At 41.0% G+C, this 24,506-nt stretch overlaps 2 protein-coding genes across 2 annotated transcripts; both read right to left on the bottom strand.

The window, feature by feature from the left end:
* Positions 1–335: 335 nt before the first annotated feature.
* LOC134191310 (ankyrin repeat domain-containing protein 50-like) lies at positions 336–3,798 on the bottom strand. The gene is made up of 8 exons (XM_062659914.1): positions 3,680–3,798; positions 3,244–3,345; positions 2,834–3,021; positions 2,691–2,773; positions 2,089–2,150; positions 1,913–2,029; positions 1,594–1,645; positions 336–802 (listed from the first exon to the last, which is right to left on the bottom strand). Exons 1-8 carry the CDS (start codon positions 3,758–3,760, stop codon positions 738–740), a joined length of 750 nt encoding a protein of 249 aa, XP_062515898.1. The 5' UTR covers positions 3,761–3,798; the 3' UTR covers positions 336–737.
* Positions 3,799–14,779: 10,981 nt separating this feature from the next.
* Positions 14,780–15,928, bottom strand: LOC134191428 (uncharacterized). Its single transcript, XM_062660046.1, has one exon. The coding sequence runs from the start codon at positions 15,848–15,850 to the stop codon at positions 14,828–14,830; it is 1,023 nt and encodes a 340-aa protein (XP_062516030.1). The 5' UTR covers positions 15,851–15,928; the 3' UTR covers positions 14,780–14,827.
* Between the last annotated feature and the right edge of the window lie 8,578 nt (positions 15,929–24,506).

The following is a 24,506-nucleotide window of genomic DNA, read 5'->3' as shown; positions in this document are numbered from 1 at the left end:
GTGTGTGGACTTGTCGAGTTGATTGGTATTCGTTGTAGAACGAGTGGAGAGATGATTGTTCATCGTCGGTGAGGAGACGTCGGCTCCATTGTTGTAGTTGTTGTTGGCTTGTTGTGAAGGTTTTCAACGCTTGTAGGGCTGATTCTCGTTGTCGTCATGTCGCTCCGGGGTGCATTTTGATGGCAACTTGCAGGTTGTTAGGAGATCACTGAGCCCGGTGAATGTGAGTGTCAGTTTGTGTGTGTGTGTGTGTGTGTGTGTGTGTGTGTGTGTGTGTGTGTGTGTGTGTGTGTGTGTGTGTGTGTGTGTGTGAGTGTGTGTGTGCGTGATTGTATTAACATAATCTATTCTATTGCAACTACCATTAACATATGAAAGCAGCAAGAAAGCATGTAGCCTTACAAACAGAAAAGATGTGCCTCCTACCAATAGGTAACACATCACTTGATCAACAATAAACCATATGATTAGCCATGCAGACAACAAAGTGACAAAGTCAATTATTCTATTGTCCACCGTTTTGTGCTCTCAGTCTCTCTTGACGTCTAACCACCTCATCTCTTATTGCAGTAGCACAAATTGGAAAGGAAATACGCTGGCAAGCAGACAAGATGATACCAACAACATTGTTGGTACCGACCGCAAGAGCCTTTCTTCTCAGTATTGCCTTCAGTTTGCCTGAAGGTAAAGGAATTGACGGTGTCAGTGAATCGAGTTGAGACATTTCGTATCCCAACTCAATTAAGTCCAACGTCACTCCACTGATCACAGGCCAGATCAACAACAGCACCCATCACATCTCCTGAATCAAATGAGTATTGTATTAGACATTACTGCTTCACTATACTTTGGAAACTGTTGGACTGTATTGGAGGCTCACAAAGACTCATTGACAACATAAATATCTAACATGCACTTTAATACCTCACTAACACAGCAATGAAGAAAATAGAAAACAAAACTGTACAACAATATGACACGTGTCAGTCTGTATATACACACATGGTAGACTTAGTAATAAAAGGCACACAGATATGAAGAACACATGCAGAGAGATAAAGATGTAAAACAAACAAAGTCACAAAGACCCACATAATTGATTTACATGAGATGAGTTTGTGTAGAAATTATCGAATGAATGTTGACAGAGTAAACAATACAACATGCCAACCAATCAGCATGGACACAGTAAACTGACCAAAAATATTGGAAACAAAGAAATTGCTCTTCAACATCAATCTGCATACAGATGTTATGGATACTGTGATATGATGGTCCCTTGACCAAAACAGACTATAGGAAATGGGCTAATCAATAGAAAGAGAATTTGCCATTTCCAGTACCATCAGAGAGCATATATACTGTATGTCATATTCTATGAATATGGACCTGCAAATTTTGCACCTAACCCTTGTATACGTGTACATGTACGTATAAGAGCTCTACCACTGTAACGAATAGATGCTGCTACTGGCAATAAAACCTAGCATCCAAGAAACATGTACACATGCACACAAACACACTAAACACACGCGCGCGCACACACACACACACACACACACACACACACACACACACACACACACTTTGTACCTGGCGACTGCGACAACAACCAAGCTTCAGGAGCCACTTGACCATCACCAGTCTGCAACAGAGCAACTGTTGCTACGTACACAATCATTCCAATCAGAAATAAATGCTAAACCAAATTGTTATGTGACCTCAACGTCACATCACGTGCAAGTATTGTATGTAAATTAAATATATTAACACAATACAAACAAATAAAGATACATTATTGTATTATTTAAATACAAATACAACTCAATCAGAAAAATAAGAGTCTGCACGTCTTGAACAATGTGTGTGCTTGTCCTACTCTATTAGCTGCTGACATTCTGAGACGTCTTACTTCCTTCTCTTTCTGTTGCATTTCGTTCCTCAACCTCGTCACTTCACTCTCATGGACCAGGGATGATTGTCCTAATTCTTCTGTCTTCTTCTCCACTTCACTCTGCAATTCAGCAATCTATGCAACACAAACACAACTTGGGAAACAGACAACTAGAGATGAAAAAGTCACATTACTGTCTGTTGGTCTTGATGTCTGGTGACAAACATGCGACCCTCCACATAAGGATGAGATGTCACTGTAAGAAAATAACTTAAAATGTGCTGCTAATGTGCGTGCACACACACACACACAAACAAACAAACAAACAAGCAACCACAATGTGACAAAAAACAGACAGATCACTCAACCGACATGCAAATGAATAAAAAGATTAATTAAAATGTAAACACACAAACACGACATACAAACACATAGAAATTAACAAAAGACAAACAGACAATAATTTACAGACGAGTGTGCAAAGAGATAAACACCCAGATATGTAGAGAAGAAGACAACAGTAAAATATTATTAACTCATTAACTGATTCAATTGACAAATGGACAGACACACAGACACAAAACACACAATAAAACAAGCAGACACATCACCTCAACCCAAATGCTGAGAGCAAAAGAAGTGAGAAGATGAAAAGCAGCACATCACTACAATAGCTCCACAGACAAGATAACAAGCAAATCATTCAACAATATCAATCTAACCTCACACCAAAATCATCACATTAAATCAAAAGAAGAAAAAACAAAAACACAAATTAATTGTTTCTTTCACTTACATCTTATGGCTTCTTCCATCATCTCAACCACATCACTGTGACCACATCGCTTGGCAACCTTCAGTGGTGATCCTTCACTCTTACTATCCCACAATGACATCACGTTAGTAATATTATTGACTGAAGTATATTGAATGCATCACCTCTCATGTTGGGGACTCACTCCATGTTTTAGGAGAACATCAACACAATACACATGACCATCAAAGACAGCATACCACAGTGGTGTACAACCATCATTATCATTGATATCAACAGGAACATACAAAAGTCTCTCTACAATGGTCACGTGATTATTCATTGCAGCATAATGGATGGCTGTCCTTCCCAACTGAGTAAACAAGAAACTGATAAGATAGTGAGAGAGTGTTTATGTTAAAATATATTAAAGCAACAGACATTCCATTCAACACACACAATGAGACATTCAATAGAATGATCAACACACAAACACAAACAATAGCAAAATCAATGCATTACACTCACAAATATGTTTAATACATGCACAACAGACACCACAATATCAACTCAACCTCTCAATACTCAAACTCACATTATCTCCCTTCATCACATTAATATCTTTGACGTTCAGTAGTAGATCAGTGATCTCTTCTGATCCAATGCTTGCAGATACAATCAAAGCTGTCTCTCCACACTGCATACACAAGAATGTATTATTATCATTATTCCTCCATCACACTGTACACATGCTGCAAGAGAAAAGAGAATAGAAAATGAAGACAACCTGATAAGACAATAACTACTGCAAAAATACTCTCCAACAGTCCAAGTTGAATCAAATAAAAACCAACAAGATTATTCATCTCTGCATGCAATGGCTGCTTCAGCCAGTCGCAAGTCAACACTGCTGCCTCTTGACCAGCAACAAGAAACCAAAACGTTGATTGTTGGATTAGATTGTTACATTTAGTTGATATCTATCATCTTATCAACAACACATCACACTTTCACACACTCAATCAACTCACCCTGCCAGCCACATTAACATCTGCTGATTTAGTGAGTAGAAACTCAACCATCTCCTTCTCTCTATACCAACACGCTTGCATCAGAAGAGTGTTCTATTTTGAGATCAAACGACGTGCAGTTCATTTCAACATCCAATACACACATTATAACTCACAACACATACCCCATACGCATCATGTCTATTGATATCAACTTGAGTATCCAAAAGACGCGTTACTAACTCAATATCACCTCTCCTCACCGCTTCACTCAATTCTTCGTTCATTTCTACACAACAAACAAACAATAACACTCCAACACACAAACAACTCACAAACTGCTTTCTTCCTTACACATTCTAGCCTCAAAGTTCCAGACCGTCTCCCAAAAGAAATGAGAGACTGTCTGGATCAACTTCTGATCAAACCGAGTTCGAAAGTAGGCGTATAGTTACCAAAGTGAAATGGAATTCGAAGGGTTGTAACAGTTAAAAACACCCCCTAAGATAATAGCGCTTTGCCACCCGATGTGACACTAGGAGATCGCGATTACTACATTTTAGAGATGTTTTCAAACAAGGTGGGTGGTAATCAACTGCGCTGGCAGCTAATCTGCAGCGGTCCGCTGTTCAGGATGCATTGAATCAATTTCGAGAGCCTTGGGCGTTGTTTCAAAGGCACAGTCCAGTGCAGTTTTACATTACGAAAGACGCACGTGCATGCAATCAATTACGAGCTGTCTCTAGACGCAATTGTCGAACACACCTTACCTTGCAAGAAGTCGTGCATGTCATCGACGTTCATTGGCCGCCACTTCGGCGGCGGCGGCGGCGGCAGCTTGCTGATTGGCTGACTGGGATCACTTTCGAACTCGTTTGATGAGAAGTTGATCCAGACCGTCTCCCATTTCGTTTGGGAGACGGTCTGGAACTTCGAGGCTAATTCTAACTCTACTGTCTATCCCAGTCTACATACATTATTTTATATTATTCGTCTACCTACATGACTATTGCAAACTGCTCACCTCCGACGTGATAGAAACGCAAACGACGAAGTGACAAACAAATTTCCCAGGCGATATTACAACACAATAATTTGCTCATGCGTAAGTCAGTTTATTGACGACACGTGACCTCGTTCTAAGCACGTGTTTAACACGTGCCCAAATGGATGTCATCGAATTAAATTAGAAAACATAAATTATTCACATACAGTATGGTACACTGTAGCAATAGTAAATATCATTGTTACTATAATTTCTACATTCACTTCAATGTACAAAATTGTACAGATCGATTCTTTAATGTAGATATAATATGACTCGTCATGTTTACATCTCATATCTACAACACAAATAACCACAAACTCATCATTCACTACAACCTCACAACCACACAAAAACAATTCAATATTTTAATTAAATAATTTTAAATATTTTAATCAATATTTTTATAATTTTAAATACGTAATAAAATTGCTTGTTAATACACACACACACACACACACACACACACACACACACACACACACACACACACACACACACACACACACACACACTCACAACAAGCAAACACACACGCACGCACGCACACACACACACACACACACACACACACACATACACACACACACACACACACACACACACACACACACACACACACACACACACATACACACACGCGCGCTCGTAGCTGTGAAGCGACGGTGTAAACACAGCTTCATTTATCAGTATTAGTCATCATACAAAATGTAATTAAGCTACGAGCGTAAAGAAGGACACCACAATACACCACAATAAGTGGTGGACTGCTTCGCGAGAAGCTCACTTTAAACGGGCTGAATTGACTTCCGGTCTGTCTGTCGGTATGTTTGTACCTACCTACCTACCTACCTACCTAAGTTTGTTTGTTTGTAAGCTGGGGAGTTTGTCGAGCCAATCAGCAATCGTTTTGGAACGCGAAACGTAGGTGACGTAATACTAGCTTGTCAGCGTGAATCACTCTCGGGAATTTGTTGAGCCAATCAGCAGTCCTTTAGGAGACCAACGATGGGTGACGTAACAATCCCGCGCATTATGACAGAAAAGCCGAGATGTCGTAAACCTCCATTTTACGGTCAAACTGTCGTCAAACCAAGAAGCCCAGAGTAAAGTTCAGGTAATAGTTGTACGCGTTTGTTACTTTTTACAAAAGAATTGCAAAACAAACGAATTTATCGTTCTTCAAGAAGCCAAGCTAGGGTCCCATGGGACCATGCATCTAGCTAAAACTGATGATGACGTAGGAAACGTTGACGCTGCTTTCTTCTGGATCCGGTCGCTAGATGTACATGAATGTCGCTTCACAGTATTTTCTAGACAGCTAGGAGACGTACATCGATCTCTAGCTACAACGAATTAGCGGAACGAAAGATGGCGACGGTTCAATAAAAGTATGATAATGATGTCCATCTCAATAGTTAATTAATGTATTAACTTCCAGTGATGCAAGAGCGCTATATAGATGCAGAATTGAGACATAACGTAGATAATACGTCCGCTTCGTGCAAGAGTTGCGTACCTGTGTGAATTCAAAGTAGTGTGGGACATTGATGGTATTTAGTTAATTATCTTTAATTAATCATTAGCATAATTGTTGCTAGAATGTAAACAGTAGTTCTTTGAAAACACACGGGTTTATCAATGTGATTAATTAATGATAATGACAATAAATAAACAAAATTTAATAAATATACACATTAAAGTGGCACAGTCCAGATTTATGCGCATGTTCGTGAGACTGCCTGCTCGCGCGGATTGCTTTTGCCTCGCTTTGGATTCTGCGCATAGCTAGATTAGAGTAGGCAAAAGAATACAGTCAGGAAATGAAGAGAAAACAGCAGATAACAAAACCACCGCCATACCAAGAATGGTAGAAAGTGCAGACTGCTCTGGTGCCTGTGATCCCAAGGTAAGCAGTACACAATGATTGAGAAGACAAGGGAGAACAGGTAGAAGGATGGAATCAGAAAACTGAAGAGAGAATAACAGACAACAAAACCACTGCCGAGTCAAACAAGGCAGAAAGCGCAGAATGCGCTGATGCCTGTAATCCAAGAGTGACAAAATGGACGACACTGATGCTGAGGAACGAGGCAGTATACACCCAGTGAGAAAGAACAAGTGATCATAACAAATGTGACAGAGTGTGGGACAAACCAGACGACTGATAGAGACAACAGACGACAAAAACACCGCTGTACCAATGCCGGTCGATAGGGCAGACTGCTTTGAAGCCTGTGACTTGAAAGTAAGGAGACAGAATAGTGCCTCGATCAAGATTGCTGGCAATTTCCAAACAAGACAGTGCCACAACGAAACATTCAAAGCAAACAAAAACGAGAACAACAAAGCGTTCATTTCCTCAAAAGAGGCCCCAAAACAGGACAAGGACTGACACAAAGCACCACAGCGGCCAAAGCCACCATGAGCTGGTCGGACTCTTGACTTCCCTCCTCTTCTTTGTTCGAAAAACACGTGGCAGACGCAACCATACATTCATATAGCAATCATTTTTGACAGGTACTATATATATATATATATATATATATATATATATATATATATATATATATATATATATATATATATATATATATATATATATATATATATATATATATATATATATATATATATATATATATATATATATATATATATATATATATATATATTACTCACTCATAGTAATTGCTGATTCAATAATTTGTCATCACTATTCTCACAGAACATGTTTTGTGGTATTGAAACTATTCAACTTTACCTGTATGCTGTACTTTTGTACGTAAAACTTTCAGAATTTGTATGTTACTATTAGCGACGCTGTCTGAGCAACACAATTTTAGATATGAGAGTAGTTATTTTTAATGTGGCAGAGATAGTGGTTTTCCTGCCCAGTTGCTACACTTTTGGCAAATTGCCTATGAACTATCTCAGAGAGGAATGGTCAAGAAAGCTAGAACGTCACCTGAGAATCGCAGTAAAATTGTCACACTGTAGGAAGAAGGTTACAGTGAAAGGCCTATAGCTGAACGTGTTGGTTGTAGCCAGAAAACAGTTTCCAACATAACGAGAAGGCAACGGAAAGCTAGAAATACGAAAACAAAAAGAATTCCCGGGAGACCTCACATTACTTCCATGAAAGAAGATCGTCAGCTGATCCGAATATCGCTGTCTAAACTCTTAACTGCACCCTTGGTTAGGTTCGAATTTTTGCAGACCAACGGAGCCAACATTTCCACAGTTAAAAGGCGTCTCTGAGAGGTTAGATTGTTTGGCCATGATTGTATCTGGACACTGCGACAATGCTTGAAAACAGTGTGGAATAATGTACTACAAGAAAGAACACAAACCCTTGCTGATAGCATGATTACAAGAGTAAACAATGTCGTAGACGCTAGAGGAGGTTACACTAAATACTGAATCAATATACACTAATTTTGTTAGAATAATTGTAATTGTACATGACACGTCTGTAAAATGTTGATTTGAGTAATCCTTTTTGACATTTATATATATATATATATATATATATATATATATATATTTATCATTATATATCTTTCGTATTGTTAGCTGTTCTACATCCAAAACATGAGCTAGTGTACTGTCCTTATACAAGACGAAAAGAAGAAACTGAAAAGAGCACTATGTAGCAGATAAGAGTTATAGAATAGTACAGCAGATAAAGAAGCCTGAAGAGTGCTGAAATAGGGTTGAAGTGTGGCATACTCAACAAACAACATAAGAATGAAGAAGCATATACCACAGAACAAACAGCAAGTGAATGAAGAAGACGAAGAAGACGTGAAGAGCACGGGAAGAAGGGTGATCATGCGACAAACTGTGGTGCGTGTGTGTGTGTGTGTGTGTGTGTGTGTGTGTGTGTGTGTGTGTGTCTGTGTGTGTGTGTGTGTGTGTGTGTGTGTGTGTGTGTGTGTGTGTGTGTGTGTGTGTGTGTGTGTGTGTGTGTGTGTGTGTGTGTGTGTGTATTTCAGGATCTTGCACAATTTCACCATTTGCCACAAAGACAGAAAGAAGTATACACATCAAAAGAAAACAAGAAGGTGGAACACGAACAATGCAGAAGATGAAAAATTGAAGAGCGCTGAAGAAGGGGTGAAAGTGTGGCAATATCCAATATTTGAGACGACAGCACTGACCAGAGGTAAAAAGAAAAGTACCAGGAACTCGACCAACTGTCCCGCTCGATGACAAAATGAGGCAGCAAGAAATAAGTAGAGTCGTCAAGAACAGCCAAAGCCATCGAAACAATACAAAAATGTAAACCGAAACATGCAGAGTGCTGGAAGTAGGGTGATGATGCGGCAAACTCCATATATATGAGACATTTCTAGTGCTCGTATAGTACTAATACACTACTAGCTTACACGACTAGCAATATCTTGCCCACAACCTAGTGTAGTTCAGTACTTCAAGAACCACACATTCCTTTCTCAGACAGCTGAATGACCTTCACGCGATCCACGAAAACGTCAATCAACCCAGGATGCTGTCAGTATACTAGCGAATGACCTACTCGAAGCAAAAGATAATCGTCGTTGTTCGGGAGCCGTGCTCCTTGATGTTCAAAAAGCATTTGACACGGTGAATCATCGTCTACTTCTTCGTAAGCTGTCTCTTGGCGGAGTCGATGGCACTGCTCATCGCTGGTTTTCTAACTATCTTACCGGACGCCGACAATTTGTGAAAGTTGGAGATGATATCTCTCTAAAGGTCGCTGCTGTACGAGGTGTTCCACAAGGTTCTAAGCTTGGACCATTATTATTCAATTATTATACTGCGGATCTGCCCTCTGCTGTCACAGAGTCTTCTCTTATTCTATTTGGGAATGATGCGTGCCTTTATACAAGCGGGAAATCATTTAATAAAGTGACTTCTACCTTGCAGTTCGATCTCGATTCTATATCCAACTGGTACCATCACATGATGTCATTGAATGAAAAAGTCTGAGTTGTTGCTATTTTTAAAAATTTCGCAACAGTTCACAAACTTCCCTCAAACAAACAGACTCAGCAAGATATCAAGGTGTTATATTTGCAAAAAATCTAAACTGGTGCCCACAGCTCAACGCAGTTGTTAGGAAGGCAGGAAGATTGGGATTCTATATCATTGTCATCATCTCCTTGACCACCACTCTCGACTAGCTATAGTGATATCAGTGATTCAGCCTGATCTAGGTTATTGCCCTGTTGTATGGAATAATGGCACTGCGGGCACAGCGAAGTGGATTCAGAGAATTGAAACGGGTTTTTGAGAGTACTTTCTGGCCTGAAACCAAGGGAATCTACAGGAAATATGTCTTCTGTCTTCTCTAAATTTGGTCTTCAATCACATCAGGCCACACAATCATTCTACCTAGGTACACTCGCTCACCGGTGTCTACATTCTCTAGCTCCTAACAGTGTCAACTTCCGGTATCACTCACTTGAAAATCATCATTATCACACTCGTCTTACTCAATCAGGACTACATATGCCTAATCCAAACACTGAAGCACTTTGGCAGTCTTCATTTTATCATGCTCAAAAGTTCTGGAATTCTCTTCCATGTAAGCTAAGAATAGTCTCTAAAGTCTCTATTTTAAAAGCAGCGTCTACGGAAGTTCTGTTACAGTGTAGATGATATATATTTAGATTCGTGTGTTCTAAAATATTAGATAATGTTTCACTTAGACTATATAGTATGTATGTTAGCGTAAATATTCATGTATGTGTGCTTGGTACCATACCCGGAAGATTGACCACTGAGTTGAGGGTTTTCGTAGTAAAAGAAATACAAATACAAATACAATACACAGCACATTTCGAAACATGAAGCAAAAAGCAAAAGTGTACACATGAATACTAAAGCAATGAGATAAATTGGGTGTAAAGTAGCAACAGCATTTTGCAAAAAAAGTACATGTCGATGACACTTCTGGGACAGTGTTTAAATGTTGGACCAAAATGTACTTGTGGTTGCTTAGAGTGTGCAGATGTTATTTGCTGTCAGCCATTGGACTTAGTGATCATTGGTCGCGTTGGGCAGATGGTCATTTAATACAGAAGCAAATGTATTGGAGAACGTTCTGTACCAATGTCCATACCATCTAGTGCAATGGTACTTCAATAACAGTTCAAATGCCATTGCCGTGTTACCGCCTCTTCAAAACACGCATCCAATTATGAGACTCAAAGAACATAGCAACACGTGTATACATGAAAGTTGATTCATTGGAGAGAAATGGCATGTACAAGAAGTGGCTGTAGCATGGACTGACCCAATTGCTAACAGCACAGTTACAATATCAAGTGCTTCTGGACGGTCATGAATTTCCGGTGCAGAAGAGGTGGGGCCATAATTTTGTAACAGACTGCCACCATTTTGATTTCAACTGAATATGGTTGGTTTGTCATTAATTAATCTGTGACAGAAGTAGCCAGAGGAGCAGGGACACAAATGATCACGACAATGTGTATCGAGACAGTCAACTGCAACGCCATTCAATAGAACTTCTACTTGCAGGCAATAAACTTTCAAAGTATTTTCTTTGATCACCATCCAGGAGTGGAGGGTGGATGGCCCTCCTGCCTCCAGTTCTGCTCCTGCAGTTTCCTAAAAGATCAAAGTGCCATTGAACAATCTGAAGTAATGTGGAGTGAACAGCTGAGAGTACTTTCCCTGTGAGGACTGCAATGGAAAAGCTCAAACTGTTGTTTCAACCATACACTGCAATCTCTCCATCTTTACGTATATTCATATGCAGTCATACAGTTTTCAGTGCATTGAACTGACTTGCTAAGTGGATAGTTTCCAATGACCTGACGTGTGTTTTCTTCAGACACTGCTCAAGACAAACAGAACAGGAGACACAAAGCGCACCATGCATGTACCCACACCATGACAAACACACACGCACGTGCACACACACACACACACACACACACACACACACACACACACACACACACACACACACACAAATGTGGACAAATGGACAAATGTCAAGCCCTCCACGGCATTCGTGAATGACGTCAACCTTAAGGTCAGTTGCAGAGATAGTTCCCCTGCCTCTAGAGACAAGGCCTCCATGCGCTTCGTGGAAGCTTAGGGCTAGCACTAAAATCCACAAGGAGCTTGGCCAGAGTCATCCAGGGGCACTGATAATGGCACAGCTCTGGGACTGGACACCAAGGCCCACAAGTACAAGTCTACTGCATGATGTTACTGCCAAGCTAGCGATCATGTCCACCTCAGTCAATGACCAGATATTCATTTATATTCCTGAGTCGAGAGAAGCAATTGTGTGCAAGGAAATTATGCCATAGCTCACCATCACTGTGACTTGAACTGCAACCCTGCAAGGTCCGGATGTTTTCATTCTCTAAATCTCTCTAACCAATTGAGATACAGCACCACAAACTCACACAAACACAAACACACGCACACACACACACACACACACACACACACACACACACACACACACACACCATAAGTACATGAAGAGTACAAATGAATGTTGGTATTGTCTAGAACCTCAGGAAACTCATGCAGATGTCCAAGCACGGATGGATACACACAATTCCTGGACTACAATACATAGAACAGTCATTTTGACTAATTCTAGTGATTAAGCAAGCTTACTTTGCTTATTGGGCAGTAAATACTAATGCTCTCTATACTCATACTTAGCACCATCAACACCTTTACTAGCTGAAAATTTGACAAACAACCAACACCATCATGAAAATCTTAAAACACACAAACAATAAATACATTAAGGAATCTGCTCATAACCCTAGATTTCACAGCAGCTGATTCTCTCAACTGGGTAAGTGTTCTTTGTTCTAGGGGAAGATATGTCCTGCAACCAGAAAACTGATGAACAAATTGTGCTTACAAGTGTCCCATCGTCAACAGTGTACAGTTAGATTTTAATTAATAATGATAGCAGCAACTTCCCAATTTGTTGATATTTATGGCTGTTTCTTTTGTTTCAAATCTAACATCTTTTTGTCGAAAGCCATTGCCAGTTCTAGTAACAGAACCTTGCTAAACTGTAAATCAAGTTCAGATCTGATTGCAGAACAAAAAGTCTTTATGACAGGAATACTCGATCTTCTCCTGCAAGATCACAACACATACCTAAGCAAGCCAATGATATATATATATATATATATATTCAACAGTTTCTAAAGCAGCCTTTGAAAAGGGTATTTGATTGATCTCCTATGCTGTGTACCTGCCTTGCTGTATTGATACTCACAGAGCAGTCACGAGTACATGTAACAATGTTTCTTTCTCATAGAAAAATCATAAAATATTCTCAGATTAAAAAAACCACCATATACGGAACTGAACCTCAATACTTCTGTTGACATGAAAGCATCATGAGTACAACACAAAAGAATGATGAAAAAAGTCAAAAAAAGTTTCAAGTGATGACCCGCGTCCAATAGAGTACATACATTCCCACACCTACAATAATTAGTTTCTGCTTCTTCTCATTTTTTGGAAATTTTGAATGCCCAACCAGCCGCGGTCAACTGGCAAGATAGTATGAGGGAAAGCTTTGTTTAGGCCACATTTCCTAGGCCCCTCCCCATGTGGGGTGAGCAGTGTTAACACTAAACAAACTGCTACAGTGCTGCTCAGTTGTGCCAGTACGAAGGAATGAAATTTTTATTCCCAGATTAAATGTACAAACGACAATCTTGCTGACACTGCTTGGGTGCAGATCTGTTGCTAGCAGCTCCCAGCACCATCCTGTGCCTGCCACCATCACCACTCGTCCATCGCCACAAGACTTCAAAAAGAGAGAGAAAAAGTCTGAAGAGTAGAGACACAACAAACCTGCATACACGAAAGAATTAAAATGGATAAGTGGTGTGCAGAGCCAAACCCACTCTCTTGTCCCAATGAACACTAGGGCAAACAGCTTGCAACAAGTAGACAAATGAACTGGAATGCAGTGGCTTGCCAGAGGTAGCTATTGGGTCTCTACCACTGCCAAACAAGTACGGAACAATACCTGCTGTACTGCCTTCAGTATCGGTAACCTCAGTAGGCACATAGTCCACAAGGACCGCTACATCTGCCACGACAGGCTCTGGCTTCCAAAGCCAATTACTCCCAGAACATGAATTATAGGCATGGCTATACTAGGCTTACCTAAAGGCAGCCTAAACTTGCCACGTCACTGAATCGTGACTCATTTTTGAGTAATTGTGGCATTTCAAGGAGACAATGATGCCAACCATTGCCCCACCACACTCTGCTGAGACAGCCACTGTTGTCCACTACTGCTTATTCGACAGAGCATACCCTCTCCTTATATTGCAGCTAACCTTCATATCTGAGGGCCTCTCCACTATTCAACACCTATGGACGTGTCCAGCAGCATTCAACTCAGCCCTGAGACATACATACACACATACATACATACATACATACATACATACATACATACATACATACATACATACATACATACATACATACATACATACATACATACATACATACATACATACATACATGATGGTGAACAGATCAACAAAACAGCACAACAGATAACAGATAATCTGCACTTGGAGTAGATTATATGACTAAGGGGCGTGCCTAACCAGACCCACTCTCTCGTCCCAATATGTCCAAACCATCTACAAGGCCAAAAATTACAACAGGCAGAATAAGACACATCAGGATGCAGTGGCTTGCCAGAAGTACGCTCTAAATTTGCACGACTGCCATTGAAGTACGCCACAGTACTTGCTGATGTGCCTTGACAGCAACCCCTAATATAGATCAGTTGGAAACTAGCAACAACAGACTTGGTAATGGCATTGACTTTGCAATGGCAGTCTACACTCACCATGTCATGATGTCATCATAGGGCAATATGAGCTTTGGATTGAGAAAGAGGTGCCACCCACAATCTCACTCATGCCCTGGCGACAGCACCGCTGTTGCTCCATGACCGCTTATTTGCCAGAAAAAAATCCTGCTTAATGCTATATCTAAAGGTCATTCCACTATCCGTCACCTGCAAACGTGCTCAGTACTTTTTTTTTGTTATTATTAAAAGTTGGTACAACTTCTAAATCAATCTAAATTCTTTACACTAAAGCTAGGTTTACAAAAGGTCCCAAAGGCTTCCAAAAAGATATGTCCGACTTTCTTGCACAAACAGTTCGTATATGTCGACGTAGATGCCACTTAAAACTGTTCATAATTCCAACAGGAGGAAGAGTTTTTCTTTTTGTCCAATAGGTGGTCATGAGAATGACGAAGAAAGTTCTTAGGTTTCCAGTTTCATTCATCAGCTCCAATGGGTGGAGGGCCGTAGGTGGATTTAAGGATACCCTACTCAATAAGAGACAAACTTGCCGTAAGAGTCCTTTCCATATCGGGCAAGTATTGAATACATGTTCAATGGTGTCGTCTGGCTGGTGGCACGCTGGACACTGACGTGTTGTGGCAAGTTTAGCCGTATAGAGGACTGAGTTAGTTGGCAGAACCCGGTGCAGAAATTTCCATGCTATGTCCCATTGTAAAGGCGTCATGTTTTGAGGAAAATTCCATAGTGAGAGCCATTGTTTGTCCGTAATTGGTTCGTATGAGGCCTCCCATTTTTCCTGGCACGGTGGACGGTCTATGCGTTTAGATAAGAGACATCGGTACAGTAAACGTGTATTCGCATCTGACAGTAGCAGTGGTTTATCGGCTGTGCTGAAGAAACAGAGACGTGCCTGCCAATGTGGCATTCTATGTTCGGAAGAGGGCTCTTGATGGGGGAGGCTAGTCCAAGATTGCGGAATGGCATGTAAAACTTGAGGGTAAAATTTTGCCGCGACCGTTCTGGCATCTGGAAGTTGTTTGGTCCATATATCTCTAACGTTGAAGAAGCGACATCTAGCTAGTGAAGGCTGAAGTATGGGGCGATTGGACTGGTCTTTTATAAGGTGGTTTCCCCACAGAGGTTCTTCGGCAGCATCTTCATAATACTTGGGAGGGGCAAGATCTCGTCCTCCGTCCAGTTTTCTCCAGGACATGTAAAGTTGACGATAAAAGGATGAAAGCTTGGTGTAGTTGCGATGGTCGGGCATCCAGCCTGAGGCGGAAAAAACTGCATGGCCCATGTTGTATTGTCCACTGAGATGAGATAGTTGCTGTCGAGCGAGGTCTTTCCAAGCTGCTTGATTCTTTTTATCAAACAAGCGTCGGATCGCTTGGAGGCGTATTGCCATTAGTCTAGAACTGAGATGAGGCATGCCTAGTCCTCCATCTCTACTTCGTGAAATACACACCGATCTTTTTATTAGTTGTGGCGTTTTAATCCAAAGAAAATCCCAGATAATGTCTTGGAATTGCTGTAACGTTTGATGAGGCATAGTATATGTGTGTGCCGTGTAGTATATTTTGCTTAGAGCGTATGTTGACAGGACGTGTGCTCGCCCTAGGTATGACAGATCTCGACTTTTCCAAATGTCCAATGTCTTTTTCAGTTTCTCTAAGACCATTACATACATACATACATACATACATACACAGGGTTGTTCCCAGCATTCAAAAGGCACGGCGCTGTGCCGTGCCTTGGCTCCTGCTTGGTACAGGCCCGCCGTGCTTTACTGAGTAGGCAGTGGATACTATAGAGTCCGTTCACACAGTTTGCGCGGTGTGGCAAATTTGTAGATCTCGGGATTACAAACATGTACAGAAAGCAGGTGGAGAAAATCGGTAAATAGAGATGGTGTAGCTATGATTACCCCAAAAACAAACAAGTTCTGCATGTGATATGTAAAGCGCTGTCCTTGTTTTGACATAAGCGGATAAGCTAAATGTTTAATTGCATTCTTTTAGAGTCACCATACACTGATTTAATTAGCTGTCTCCATAACAGTTGTTCTTTGAGTCTACTGTTCTCTAGTGTAGCTATGAAGACAACGAACTTTGTATTTTAAAAATTTACAAAGTTGTTTGAGGCAAGCAACTAATTCTTTGCATACTATTTTAGTTCTTTGCTTAGCGGGACTGGGATGTTTGGTGTGATGGTAAGACCAATTAGGGGGATGACTGCCATATGGTATGAACTTGATTGTAATACGAGTACTCAAAAAGCAACAGTGGTTGTCATGCACAGCCCACAATTGCGTCGGTAGCAACTGCTATTTTCTAGCATCACTATTTATCTAAACGTTTTTAATTTGGGGTGTAGCAACTGCAGAATATTAGACGGCTTTAGAGAACTAACAATAAACAGGTTAACGATAGAAATAAATGAGGGAGACTTGTCAGAACTGCGACAATATTTCCGTAGAGATCGAAAAAATTATAACAATGACTAACACAACAACCTTGATTCTTGTTGCCATTTTGTTGGGAGCATATAGGCGAATCTAAGGTGTGTCATTGTATCGGAGTAGGTAGATAGAGTACAAATTAATGCGGTCTGTAGATATGTTGCCCCTCCCAATCACGTGTTCTCGACTGATTATGCGTATAAAATATCTATTGCTCGAGTGATGGTTAGTACAATCATGTCTATTGAATGCTGCTTTGACAGCTTTGACAAGTGTAGCGGTAAAAAGGCGCACTATTGTAAACTTTAAAAGGTGTTTTCTTTTCTTTTAACAGGTAATGGCATCTGATTCCCGGTAGACATTGTCCAAAAGCGTTGCAACAAATGAGAACAAAATAAGGTTTAGGTTTGGTTTACATCAGTAGAACACTGGGTATCAGGTCTATGTATACTATCTCTAAGACTGTCAAGCAAGTTTGATTGGCTAAAATGCGTTACGCTAAAAAAATTATGCGGGGGTGTGGTCATGGGAATTTCCGCCACGCCTTACAAAAAATCCTGGGGACAACCCTGATACATCCATCCATACATACATACATACATACATACATACATACATACATACACATATACACAATGAAATATACCCAGTGTTTCCACTGCACGATCACCAAATAGCAAATGCTACAAATAGAAATGCCTCCTCGTCAATTTGACTAGCTGTTACAATGTACCGCATACGCAATCCTCTGAATCAGATCTTGCAGGCACAGTTGCCACAGCGCGCTAAGAATGGCAATTAGCACAATGTATTGGAGCTCCAAGGACTACAATGGAAGGCCAGTCTATCATTCATGCTCTGTTTATGTCCTGCACATAAGAGGACACCCTTTGCAAACAGCATACATATGAGTCAAACTATGTAGAGGTAATTGAAGTGAAGATGACAGTCATATATATTTCTGAAGACAACTGCTGAAGTAAGCGACAGCTGACCGATGGTAGAAACCATAAGGAAGATGATGATGACAATGACGTCAGTGATGCTGAACTTTGATGATGATGAGAATACGAGGGCCAAAACTTCAAGACTTTGATTTTGACAAAGCTTTAAATATTGGTATAAAAGCTAAGAAGGATGGCACTAAACGCTTGAAGTCTGGTTTGTACACTTCATCTACTCCAAAATCACGTTCCTATGAGCAGGACACGTGTCAGACTAGTACTACATTTGTTGTCACAATTGATAAATGCTGCCTGTCTGTCCGACCAGCCTAAACTCAATCAATATCAGTTGTTAGCTGTTTGACAATTGGGGATTTTTCTTGGCTCTGAAATAAAGTGCTTGGCTACAAAAGAAAAATTTCGAAATATAGATCCTTTAACCAGGTTGCTACCATCAAAAATTTCCAGTGAAAACATGGATTAGCCCATACAAGCTACATGTATAGTTTCACGTCAGCCTCTTCCTGAATTTAGGTGCAGGCGGTACATTTATACTAGGTATCTGTTTAAGTTAATATTAACACATTCTTCTACTCATAATTTAATATTAACACATTATTGTAGTCATTAGGTTTCACAGGTTCACAGCGTTAGTATGTCTAAAAGTGAGTACACACTATAATGAACATCAGCACCATGGTGTTGGCAGCTGTGCACAATATGCACATGTGACAATATGGTGGCTAGCACACGCACAGGATGTATAGGGGAAGAACATGCGAGAGGTTTGCGAGTGATACGGACGGTCACGCAAACAACAATGATATACCATATGAGATAAAATATTGGTGAAAAATTTATTTTGGCGGATTGGCAGATTTTTCAGCGACTGCCAACATAAAATCCACCATTAATTTGACCTCCGGGACATGTGACGTCATCAGGCACGTGGATCAGCAATGGTAGGTAATCCTTGCTTGCCGTCTGTTGTGCCTATGCAGTAGTTGAATACCATGCAGTAAGTTAGGGAAATGTGAGCCACAAACACAGCTGACCACTTATGGAAAGACATATATCAGTTATCAAACAACAATGTCCAACCGCCAAATAAAATCCGGCAATATACTTTGTCGGTCAATTTCTTAGCAAACTGCGAAAATAAATTCCTGCCAATGTTTCATCTTATACGATATCTTGTAGTTTGTTTCATGTCACATGAGTTTTGCCAGCTCTGATTGACCGATACAGCGGGTACAAATCGTTTGTACGATGATACCCTACCCTATCAAGGGCGACGCGTATACCCTACCCTTGCTATGATCAACAGCAAAACACAGCTTGTTGCAATAACACGCAGATGATTTTATATGCCTTTAATTATTGAGCTACTAAACTGTCAATGCACTTAGACTCCATCTACCAAATGCTTACTGACAAACAAGTAAGAAGTACGACTTAGGTACTCACAGCTCAAAATGAATGGTAATTCAAAGCAACCAATGGCCTTGCATGATACAAATCACTTATCCTATGGGCGAATCTTGGATATCTGCCTCTGGTGAGTGGCAGCTAATTGCCTTGATAATTATCTCGCTTCTAGCTGCCAATCCCTTTGGGGGTAATAACAAGGATATCCTCGATGTGCCCATAGGATAACTAGTAATTGTATGGCCTTAGACACCTTTTTTAGTATATTTAAGATACACAGATAGACCTGAAGGGGAACAACTACAGCAAGCTGCACACTTTACAGCTGTGCACAATAAAATCTTGTAGCTAAGCTCAAGTTATGTTATAGTTACACTAAACTTCTAGATCATTCAAACACAAACTGTCTATAACAGTAATATCAATAAATATTAAGACCATGCGTACGAGTCACTTACCAGACATGCATACATGGTAGTCCACTGAAATCAGCGATGACACCGCTTACATACATACATACTCAATAACTGTGGTCTCCCCACAAATAGCTGGTACAGTACTGGTATTTTGCCGGTTGAAAGAGAAAATTGTCAGCTTTAGCCTTGCACTCGCCGGTTGCATTTTAGAACTTCCTCCTCTGAGTTGCACGGTTCCTTTATGGTCACCATCATAAGTAACACGCGACAGGTAGACACCAGGCCTGGGTAGTGTACGAACAATATCCGCGAACTTGAGGCTCTGAGCATCATGGCCAGTTGCCAACATTGAACAAGCCTTGGCAAAAAAGCGTACAGTTGATGTACCAGCTGTACCTGCTGCTTTCATCATGTGGATCTCCACTTGGCCTTGGTTGATTTGTCGAAACGATGACTTGGTGCAGCTGCTTCTGAAGTTGCTTTGCAGCGCCTGCTGTCGGGTACAGTGTGTATCGCAGAATCAGAAGACCAAAGAAGGGTGGACACGAGCGGGATGTCTCAGGCCTTGGTACAACGGTGGCTGGCTGTACTCGTCTAGAATAGATGCTGTCAAGGAACATGAATCATGTTGCAACAATGTGCTATTGAGGTATGCGTCGTAATTAATTAATTAATTATAACTGACACTGATGACATCATGTGTAATCAAATCATCAGTGAGTTAAAATTTCAAATAATTTAAAATTTCGGTCTACAAAATCCTTGAGTGGTGGGTGTTCATTAGAAAAATTGTTGGGGAGAACACTGCATACATATAATGTACTAGCCTCCTACCCTGACCCTCTTGCGCTAGGGCCTGGTACACGTTGTCTTAGAATGCGCGCATAAATTACCCTGAAATCAGCGTAATGCATGCATGCATGTGGAACCGACGACGTTGTTTAGAATCTCAAGCTCATAATGTCGCGCAACTGTTGAACAGACAGTGAAACATCTTGCGTGGATGAAGCCATAGATCTAGACCCAAGATCCAACTAGACGATTTAGACCTTGTTTTGTGGCAGTGTTGAGTTTGTTGCCCTCAATGTAGTCGTACTGCAGTCAGGCTGTTTACAGTGTTTGCTTAGCGAAAAGGACTGCAGCAGAAGTTGCAGCTTATTTTGGGAATTTCTATCTGTACGACAGACGGTCTTCCACGCAAATCTTGCTCAGTGCATTCGAGCTGTAGCAGAAAATTGAGGTTGCAGGCACATGACAGCCAGGACTGGAAAAAAGCGGACAAAGAACATCACCCGAACACGGAAGCTGTTCGCTGTCATTGCGTAGCCTCGCCCCAGAGACGCAGTGTGGATTACAGCCCCCCTCCGGATGCGTCATCATCACCACTACATCTGGTACGGTACCACCTTTCTGGGTGGGAGTAAGTATGTAATCAATTTCTTCGGCACGTATCATACTAATGATATTAGCTAGGAACTGAGCTTTCAATTGGACTTTAACGTTGTTCTAGTCTCTGTACTTGTCAATATTGCAGTTGTAGCTGCTGTCAAGCATTGGTAAGAGATTGAAGCTACGTTAGGCAGCGTAGCAGTGAAATGGCAGATCAGAAATGGCACTTGCAGTGCATCATACGCCTTTGAACGCGTACACAGGTTCTCAATCGGAGCCGCAATGTGTCATATGCCTCTACTGCAATGCATATTGAACTGGTGCCTACGTACTGCACGGTAATTCCGTAATTAGCGAAGATCCCACACTACAGTCGTTTCCTGTAATTTCTACACCGACAAAGTACACTTGTAACTGACACTAATCATATCTCTAGGGACATGATTAGCGCTGACGGCAAGGGGCGGTATCAAACCAGACGTAGTGGTGATGGCAATGCATCCGGGGCTGCAATCCACACTGGGAGGCTAGTCATTGCGCGCGACACTATCAGCTCGAGATTCTAAACAACGTCGGTTACGCATGCATGCATACATTACGAGGTAATTTATGTGCGCATGCGAAGACAATGAATGTGTACCAGGTCCTCTTCTCCAGGCGTGCAAGAGGACCTGGGTATGAGGCTTCCAGACCAGAGAGCGTGCGAACTCTAGTCTGGACCAGAACGGTACTAAAATGATTTCGGAAATAGCCATCTAAGCTGAGTAGCATCCGAGAACCGGAATGTCGGTTGTAAATTCTGATTGGTTTAGCAGTAATTGGTTAGGCTAAGTGCAATAGCACTGATTACGCGCATGTGAAATCCTTGTGGGCGGATAAGTGCACGCCAGATCCGTGAATGAAGACTCTGGTGCACACACTGCGTCTTAGTTTTAGTTTCAGCTTCAGTTCCTCGATCTTTTCAAGCTCGTGGTTACAGCACATGCACAGCAGCATTGCCAGACCATAATCTTCGTCAACCGATCGAGTGGTAGTCTCGCTAGTCGAGCGGTTAGACTAGCTAGCATTCTGCCAAAGAATCAAAGAGTTGTCATTTCACGCCGTCCACCAAAATATCGCTGTGAACGTGGCAGACGTCTCTTCTTCATTCGTGCGATCTTATGACATTTTTTATGAATAATGTGTTTGTGTAATGCAAAAGCACGGTATCTTTCCATCTCATTATTGAACTAGGTAAAACGATCCTAGGCTGGTAAGACTACCATTTAGCATCGCTTTTTGATAAGTACTTCGCAATCATTTTAGTAATGGTTTGGTCCAGACTAGAGTTCATGCGCTCTCTGGTCTGAAAGTTCGAGGCTACTAATGTACCCAGAGCTGTATATAGACAGAGTTGCGGAAACCCAGATGGACATCATTTTGTTCCAGCCGATGGTAGTAAATTCTTGTATAAACTGTACGAACATCGACAAAGCTTGAAGTTAATACAACTTATTACTTTAGGTATGAACAACACTTTCGCTAATTTTGAGGAACTTTGTATGTACGTAGAGTTTTTCAACAGCGACAATAGATAGGGTTAGAGCGAACTTGTCGTTTTGAAAGATTTCACATTGCTTTCCTTGGTACTTGAAAAACTAAGTGATGGCATCAGTGGAAAGTAAAACTTGTGAGTCTGTGAGACTTGCCGTAGTGTGCGCTGCCTTCGAGTTCGGGCTGTCTCAGAAGTTATGCTTTCCCAGATGTTGCAAGCGTAGTCAGACTGAGATTACTCAACGCAGGGGCACAGGCACACCTTTAAAGTTGTTTTTGGCTTATTTTATTAAATTCATACTATATTTTAATTTCTAATTACCTCTTATGTTAATTACCATGCAATTATGATCCACGAACCATATAATTTCCAATACAATGGGTTTGAGGACAGTGGCAAAGTAGAATTGTCAGTAAAGTAGTAAGCAACTGTCTGCTTCCACCGTGATGCTAACCCACCCAACCTAAAAGTGCGTGGCACGCCCATGCTTAAGTTGACCAGGCAGTGTGACTTTGCCTCTGACCACTACTTGTATCAAACTCAACCCCTGGAGTAATGGATATTTTATCCATTGTCAGACAGCAACGTTTCTCCTGTTCACAAAGATACTGCAGTTTTGGGTGAAGATGGTGCATGGTAGGGTTAGAAGAGATGGTTGACATTCTTTGTTGAAGAGTATGCACAGATGGCAATGGATGCTGCTGTTTCAAGGGTATGTTATATTCAGCAGATTCACAAGTAAATCAAACTTCTTAATTGTTGACGATGTCCAAAGCGTGCCTCTCATGCTATAGACCTTTTGAAAGAACGGTGAACTGGTCTTTTCCAAAAAATGCTAAATCTTTCCTTTATTTTCAGTTTCTGATGCAAAATTGTTCGCTTCTCGTGTCGCTTGACCTAGCTCTCTCGTCGGTTCCCTTAATTATTTAGCATTCCAGCTGAGACAGGGTATCAAGTGAGGAAACCTCATCATCACACAATTACTTTTCCTGTATCATATCATCAACTGCAACCATCTCTCCTGCAGAACCAACAAATAACGTTTTAATAATTGTCAAAGTGAACAAGTGCATTTATTTCATCACAAGTCCAAATTCATATATTTTGTATATTGCTCACCGTCATTTGAAGAAACTTGTGCTCCCGGCCTCCATGGAAGAAAGTAGGAATGATCCAACGAGGCGAGGGGAGCTCTTGATTTCGGATCTACCTTCGTCTTAATTGAAGGAGACTTTCTCTGAAAGTCAGCTTTGCAATGAGGGAATATCGTTAAAATGGCGTATTTTCCTTTCAGCTATTTCATCCTGTCGTCTCTGCATGCAATTCTCGAATTGAAACTCGTCAAAATGAGCCTAGAAGCAAAACAAGTAAACAAACGAGAACTCCCTAAATGTTTTCATGCCTTCTAAATTCCCTCGTAGAGAAATAAGCTCATCGGATATGACGCCCAACAATGTCGCCTCACTTTTGCCTCCGAAATCTTTCTTCTTGCATTGTCTTTTAGAAAGCAACACAGCTTGTACCCTTTTTCAGTTGTATTGGCATCCCCAAGCGCAACAGCAAGGCATTCTACAAGCAGTGACTAAGCAAAGCGACTATCTCTTGTATTTCCTGGATCCGTTCAGTGTACACCTGGACACAAAATGGCGTCCATAATATCACGTGACCAAATCGTCATGTTGCAACTCTCTCTATATACGGCTCTGAATGTACTTACGTGCATAGTGACAAACAGACAGACAGACAGACAAATTGTTTTATTCTCTTCCAAACTGTAAATATAG

Source organism: Corticium candelabrum, chromosome 15 (assembly GCF_963422355.1).
Source record: "Corticium candelabrum chromosome 15, ooCorCand1.1, whole genome shotgun sequence".
Classification (NCBI taxonomy): Eukaryota; Metazoa; Porifera; class Homoscleromorpha; order Homosclerophorida; family Plakinidae; genus Corticium; species Corticium candelabrum.
This window is presented reverse-complemented; position numbering and strand designations above follow the sequence as displayed.